The following is a 7369-nucleotide window of genomic DNA, read 5'->3' on the forward strand; positions in this document are numbered from 1 at the left end:
TCTCTAATCACCATCTCAATAGTTATTAGTTATCACCATCTCATTATACCACCTGGAAAATTAATTTTTCTCTACTAAATCTATTTAAATTTTCTTAATAAGTATTTCATTAGTTTGATTATTTCAACCATATGCAATGGTAACTATTTTGAAGTGCACAGACAGTTAATAGTAGAGCCCTAATTGTAATTGTAAATTTTAAGCTTACCTCTAATCTTGGAAAATAGGCTACTGCCCAATCTTGAACAAAGGATCTTAAAATTGAAGTATCTCAATCATAGACAGATACTAAGCATGGCCTCACTGGTATGTGTTGTAAAAAAGAGTAATCACATTTAGATAGACTTGGCCATAAGATTGTAGTCAGCCAATCCCAACTATCTGCATAAGGCCCAAGATTAAGAACCTGCTGTCCTTGTTTAGGGGAGATACCTTTTATTCAAAACATTTGTCCAAGATCACACACTGTTCAAGTACTGGATTTTTTTATTCTAAACCATCTTTCATGTAGTAGATATGATCTGGCTTTTCCAGCCACTTTCACACATTACCTCTCCCACCATTCATAGTCGTCACACTGACCTCTGCAGTAGGTTCTACCTTCTACCTAATGGCCCTCATAGATGAATTTTCAATTTTTAAAATCGAAAATGAGTTGACATTCTTTTTCACTATCTTGCCCAAGAGAACTGTCTGAGTTGCCATTAACAGTCAGTGTCTGAACCTTTCCAGTATCATTTTCACTTCAGTATTCTCGTCTGGTCTTAAAAAAACATTTTTGATCGTTTTCTTTGTTTATATTAATATAATTAATGAAAATCTAATATTAACATAAGAAAATTAATATTAATGCATACCGTAAATAGTACGCCCATAGATTTATAGTAGGTGACGAATTTTGAGTCAGCTAATGTTCCTCAGTAGAATGATAGGTCGTAGATATTACAGGCCTATATTACTGTATAAGTAATGCACGACTAACATTAATATAAGAAAATTAATATTAATGTATAATGTTAATATTACAATCAGTTTTTGATAGGAGGTGAAGAATGTTGCCTCATCGAATGTTCCTGAGTAGTATGATATTGCGTCTAAACAATTAGCCAAGTCTTCCAATACAATTTTACTGCCAGCAAATGCCTCAGATGTATCTGGAATGGTTACTCAGGTTTGTATTATTTTATCTTCTTTTTCTTTGAGATTTAACTAGTTGTTTTGCAACAAAATAATTTTGCATTACTGCAACAACAACAAATAAAAACAATTTATTGTTAATGATAACAATGACTGAGCTTTTGAACTTACCTCGAGAATTGAGCTCATCTTTGTGAGTGGTGATTAGTAATATGCTCTCTTTTTTAGGGGATTTTCTTTTCTTTCTAAATGTTACACATGTCTTGTTACAAATTTGCACTTATTGATCACGAATCGGTGTAAGTAAGGTTCCATGCTACTAATGTTATAGTAATTTTTGACAATACTGAATTAGCGTGAAATTTGTTTATGCTCTGAAATTCTAATTTAAATGATTTTTCTTAATTAATTAAAAAACAAAATCTAAACTAAGCCAACTAATTAATTCTAACTAATTAGGTATTTTTCAATTTTTATTATTAAGAGCACGAATTTTGTCTTAGTTATTATTTTTATAAAAGCAATAAAAACAATTGCGTCATTAGAAAAAAAAAATCGGTAACAGACCTATAAGTGGATTTTTGTAATGTACTCTTTATTATATGATAATTAGAATTTTCATATAAAAAGAGTATATTAAGAAAAAAAATACATTATGTGCATTAGTATATTATGCCAGGAATTTATTCCCGAGTACCAAGAATTTTTTTAGTCAGGCCCGACCAAAAGTAGTGACCGGACTTGGGGCGCTCTTGGTTATCCCAGGCCAAAAGACTAAAAGATTATTGACATCCAAAAATATTGTGTATTTGGTCGGCTTGAAAATTGAAAATCCACAAGTTCCTTGGCCTCGATTAAGCTAAAAAATCGATTAAGCTCGAAAATCCATAAATTCTGACCTCGATGAAACCAGTCAGTCTGTGGCTCGAGGTGAAAATAATTGCAACTCAAATGAAATTTGTACTTTATATTCAGAAAAATCGGTTTTTACCTATATATTATCACTAAGATCATATATCAGCTTTAAAACTGCTTCAGACTTCAGTTTCATCCAAAAACACATAAAAGCGAAATTTCATGAAAAAAGCCGGAAAGTTTATTTTTCTGCAATTTTTTTTGTAGGGAATGTCGTATTATATCTTATCTTGACTGGCTGACTTACACAATATTCCGGCACGTAAGACCTTACGACATCAGACTAGCGTTGCCAAAACTTCTCAGGCAGCCCAAGATGAGCCAAAAGTCCAAAAACATATTTTCCTTCGGGAAAAAAGGATTATCGTTCCTCCTAAACTGAATATGTGAGACAAGAAAGAGTCATGGAATCCAAATTTAACCAGACGCATTTTTTTCTTTGTGAAAAGTAGCGGTGGGGTCTAGCCGTCGTATCGGTCACATATAGTTCAGAATAGTATTCTTAGAAAGTTGTACTTCAAATACAGCTGATGGCTTATGAAAATAGAACTACTAATAATAATTCACTGCAGCACCAAGCCGCCTTAGGCCAACACAGCTACGTACGCTCCTCCTCCATCCCAATCTATTCAAAGGCTCCCTTTTTAAACCCTCCCAAGACGGTTGGGAATCCTTGTAGACCCTTGGCCTACAAGGACAGTCATAGCGTAAAAAAAAAAAAAAAATGACGAAACTGATATTCTTAATTAGAATCACAGCATTGATGCTTCACTTTGATTTTAAGCTAACAGTCTGTTTCAGCTTCAAGCTCGTCTTGGACGTGCTTGTTCTCAGCTACGTTTGTGCAGCTCTCGGCCAAACATTCTGAACAGGCGGGAGTGCATTGTAACTCATATGTTCGATTCGAGCATTCTGCCGTTTTACAACACAACTTTCATATGCACCTGGTGACCCTAAACAGACGTTCTGTTGTGTTTGGCATCTGTCACTACTGCCACGATTACATCATCTTGAAACCGCCAACCTCAAAGTAATAGGCCCCAGACAGTAAGGATTTTCATTCCACTCAGCTCTTTGAAGAAAACTCGATAAAAGTGGTATCAAGTAGCTGATGGTATGGGTTCTGCTTGCAACCTTTGCTCCGAGGCGTTAATTACTATATTTATTTAGTCTAATATTGAATTTACATATTAAAAAAATCATCCAACGTTCATGGTTTTTTTAAGATTCCAGATTCGTATTTACAGACTAAGGCTAACAAATCTGTCGATAGATCACTCGTCTTCACATGGTCCTGATTCCAGAATCTGGCACCAGAATCTGTTAATTGAGATTTAAATTAACAAGACTTTCTTGGCTGGGAAAGGATATCGTTGGTGAAAGTTTGCTCACGGAAAGGTCATGTCTTAGGGAACACCCTTTTTCGCCCGTATTGTCTGCTCTGCAGCTTTAATCGCATCAACTTTTGACGTTGTTCCTTGATTGAACACTGAAGCAGCTTCGTGAAAACGCTTTTCGCTAGCATGAGTCTGATTGATTTACCGAAACTGTGCGATCTTGATGTAGCGTTACAACTATGGAAGGCAGAATGTCAGCTGCATTCTGGTTCTGCTTCACTTTTAGAATACTTTCATCACTATAAGAAATTCGGGATCGACAGTGACATGATGAACTTAAATTCCCTTCTCTTCAAGCCGCAGTGCAAGTATCCCAGACGAACCTCTGCTCGTTCACTTTGTCGTATAGAAATTCTTCATTCTTAACCAAACGTGGCGTAACAGGTGTAGCCAAAAGTCCCTTTTGTTCGTTTTGGATGAGGCTGACATCTGCATTTTTGAAATACTGCATCAAGTGAGCTACATAGTTGTTACAGATATACGCGTTAGATAGCCCTACTTGCCATGGTATCCTGTTTTTTGTATCTATGTGGGTGAAACTGAAGTCTAAAGCAATTTTAAAGATAATATTCTTTCACAACAGAAACGAATACATGGTATATGACACTCAGAAACCCACTCAAAGCCAAAACATTTTTTGTTGGGTGGGGTTAAATTTCAGGCTTCCAGTACGATTTTGGAGCATTTCCTGGTTTCAGATTTTCACAGTGCTTTCGTATGTTTTTTCTCAGATTTTTCTCAACATTTCTTGTAAAAATCATTTATATTCCAATTTGTTCCTGGCTTAACTTTTTTTTATATATAAAGAGCTACCCTAAATGCAGGAAAGAAAATCAGAATTAACTTCGGCTGGATCTTAGCCAGCCTGAAATTTACTGAGCATTGAAAGGGGCAAATAGAACTCAATGAACGGAAAATTTTTGAAAAAATGTGGTTGTATTGATTGGCGACGCCCGTGTAACCGTTAATAGTACTGTATATACATCCTATATGCTAACCCTTTAGCATGTACAGTACCAGATAAACTTTTACATAAACAAGACCATATCTTCCTATATTGTTACGTCGGTAACTCAACTAATTTTCAGCTCTGAACATAATCTTGTGGAGTTACACAACGGTTATCTGTTGCCAGGTAAGTATTTCTCAGTGTGTTTCTAGGAGAAAAATGACGACAAATTGTAAATAGTTGTTTTGGAAACGCTAGCCCGGGGATCGAATTGGAACTTTCAGGAAAAGTTTGATGTATGGGGGATGGGGTATTTAGACTTTTTAGTGGAAAGAAGGTAGCAAGATACGTTTCTTCTGCTCATCAGTAAGGAGCATAGGCTATGGTGTTTTTTTTTTTTTGCCTGTCGTTCGACAGGATCTTCTGCTAGTTTGCGCATTTTGCTTTCTGCGCAAACGTTGTGTAGACATAATGCTTTTTTGTTGTTTTTTCTGACAGACTTCACGGCTCCATCACAAGTTATGATATACCGATAGTCCTGGTAATGTCCGTTACTCCATGTGGCGGCCCATTGTCGGGCGAAACTCATTTTCAAATATTGGTGGCGGGGTCTACCCTACTCAAGGTAGTCCTACTGAGCTGTACTTTGGTGACTTTATCGCAAAGGCTTGATTTTCGATACCTTCTTAGATAATGCATGTATTTGTAAAACACCGATATAGACGCGACGTTAAAACGATCGTCGATCAACCGACAAATCAACCATTGTTCGTAACGTATTCCTCCTATTATCTATATTTCATTAACTTACTTCTTTTTATTTTGAAGGCAATGGCTGTTTATACCAATTTGGCATCAAAAAAAGAAAAACCAAAACTTGAAGAGTATGATCGCGGTGAATATATAAGTGACGATGAAAAGTAGACACCATGCATTTTGTTTTAATTCATATTGGCAACAAGACAATTTTCAAAATAAAATATCTGTTTCTATGAATTAGTATGCGTTCTTTTTACTACCTAAACTGATGTTTCCTCGCTTCTTCATAGCAAAGGTCGCATCCAAGGATATAGTCCTTTTTACGATTATTTAAAAAAAACTACGTTTTCTAAAGAGTTAAAGAGGCTGAGTTACAAGGTCGAACCTTAAAACGTACAGGGATTAGGAGGCACAGTTGGGGGGCTGCCGCCCCCCCAAACCCCCCGCTTTCGCAGCCTTTAAATAAAAAAAAAGTTTTTTAAACTGAAAGTAAGGAGCGACATTAAAACTTAAAACGAACAGAAATTATTCCGTACATGAAAGGGGCTGTGCCCTCCTCAACGCCTCGCTCTTTACGCTAAAGTTTGAATTTCTCACAACTCTTTTTTTTAAACAATAAAAACTTTAGCGGAAAGAGCGAGGCGTTGAGGAGGGCACAGCCCCTTTCATAAGATTTAATGTCGCTCCTTACTTTCAGTTTAAAAAACTTTTTTTTTTATTTAAAGGCTGCGAAAGGGGGGGGGGGGGTTTGGGGGGTGCCTCCTAATCCCTGTACGTTTTAAGGTTCGACCTTGTAACTCAGCCTCTTTAACTCTTTAGAAAACGTAGTTTTTTTCAAATAATTTCTGCACGTTTTTGTACAGTTTATTACTTATTATTGCTTGACTAACTGTTAGATGATTATGTATTATTCTTTTCTTTCTCGACAGGATGTTTAAAGGGTCGACCTTGTAACTCAGCCTCTTTAACTCTTTAGAAAACGTAATTTTTTTCAAATAATTTAAAAAAGAAACTGAGTTTTTTTTTTAAACTTCAAATTCAGTATATAAAAAGTTTGCTCTGACGGTGAATCGAACCCGGGTCTTCCGCCTGACAGTCTGGAGTATCAATCGAGGTACTAAAGAGACACAATTATAATTGTTTTTTAGTATATGGAATCTATTTTCGACGCAAGCAAATACCCACAAAACCTGATATTTGGTTTTTGGAAAACAGGGAAGGAGTGATCAGATTGAGCTGAAATTTCTAGGATAAGCTTACAGGCCTGAGGAAATCTTATCCTTTAAATTTCAGCCCGATCAGACAACGTTAAAGGGGGGCTGTGGTGGGAAAAATTAACATGGGCTATTATAGGAAAACGAGGTTTTTCGTAAATGTAAATTCGGGGGATAATTTTTTCGGTCTGAAAATATCAAAAGGCCCTAACACGTCGAATTATACTTCGAATGAGTCCTCATTCACCCGGATCAGTTGCCAACTGTGGCCTGTAGGCGTGGCAAAAAAAAAAAATTGAACTTTAAGTGGCTATATTTGGTTTTTGGAAAACAGGGAAGGAGTGATCGGATTGAGCTGAAATTTCGAGGATAAGCTCCCGGACCCTAGGAAAACTTAACCTCTAAATTTCAACCCAATCGGACAACGTTGTGGTCGGAGGGTCGAAACCTCCGGCCCACTTTTACCCATGAAGATAAAGTCGGAGGGGGATGAAATTTTGCACGTTTCTTAGTTTGAGCTTGGGCTACAAAATGCGATTACCGCTGTCTCTCTGCGACCGCTAGGACCGGAAATCGCTTAACATTGTTGTGGGTCGCCTCTTTATAGAGGCACAAGTGTGCCTCCTTGACTAAAGACTTTCTTTTATGGCTAAAACTTTTTTTACGGTTATCACATATTTGGCTAAAGGTCGTATCCGACAACTTAACATTTCTTTATGACATAGCATTGCTCGTATGTGTCTATCCGCGTATTGTATGATGTATCCTGCAATCGCATGATATATTTGAAAACATGAACATGACTTCTATAGGGGGAGGGGGGGGTCTTAAAAGGGGGATAACCTTATAAGCTTTAACCTGTGATTTCATGATATTGGGCATGCCGTAACTTGCACCGAAATAACAAGATACCTATATCACTGGAATCAGTAGTTTCATATCTATTCATTCGCCGAGCCGGATATTGCGGGAGCCATTGTAGAGTAGTATGCAACTTT

At 36.8% G+C, this 7369-nt stretch overlaps 1 protein-coding gene across 1 annotated transcript in view; it reads left to right on the forward strand.

Moving 5' to 3' along the window:
* The window catches only part of LOC148943341 (stomatin-like protein stl-1), a 50460-nt gene extending 45066 nt beyond the window's left edge, over nucleotides 1-5394 (forward strand). Inside the window, 2 exon segments of the mRNA XM_089101882.1 lie at nucleotides 1043-1171; nucleotides 5227-5394. Of these exon segments, the coding sequence (XP_088958008.1) occupies nucleotides 1043-1171; nucleotides 5227-5322 (225 nt within the window). The 3' untranslated portion in view covers nucleotides 5323-5394.
* The last annotated feature ends 1975 nt before the right edge of the window (nucleotides 5395-7369 follow it).

The sequence above is a fragment of the Artemia sp. Qi Xiang Cuo genome, chromosome 15 (assembly GCF_049724085.1).
Source record: "Artemia sp. Qi Xiang Cuo chromosome 15, ASM4972408v1, whole genome shotgun sequence".
Lineage (NCBI taxonomy): Eukaryota > Metazoa > Arthropoda > Branchiopoda > Anostraca > Artemiidae > Artemia > Artemia sp. Qi Xiang Cuo.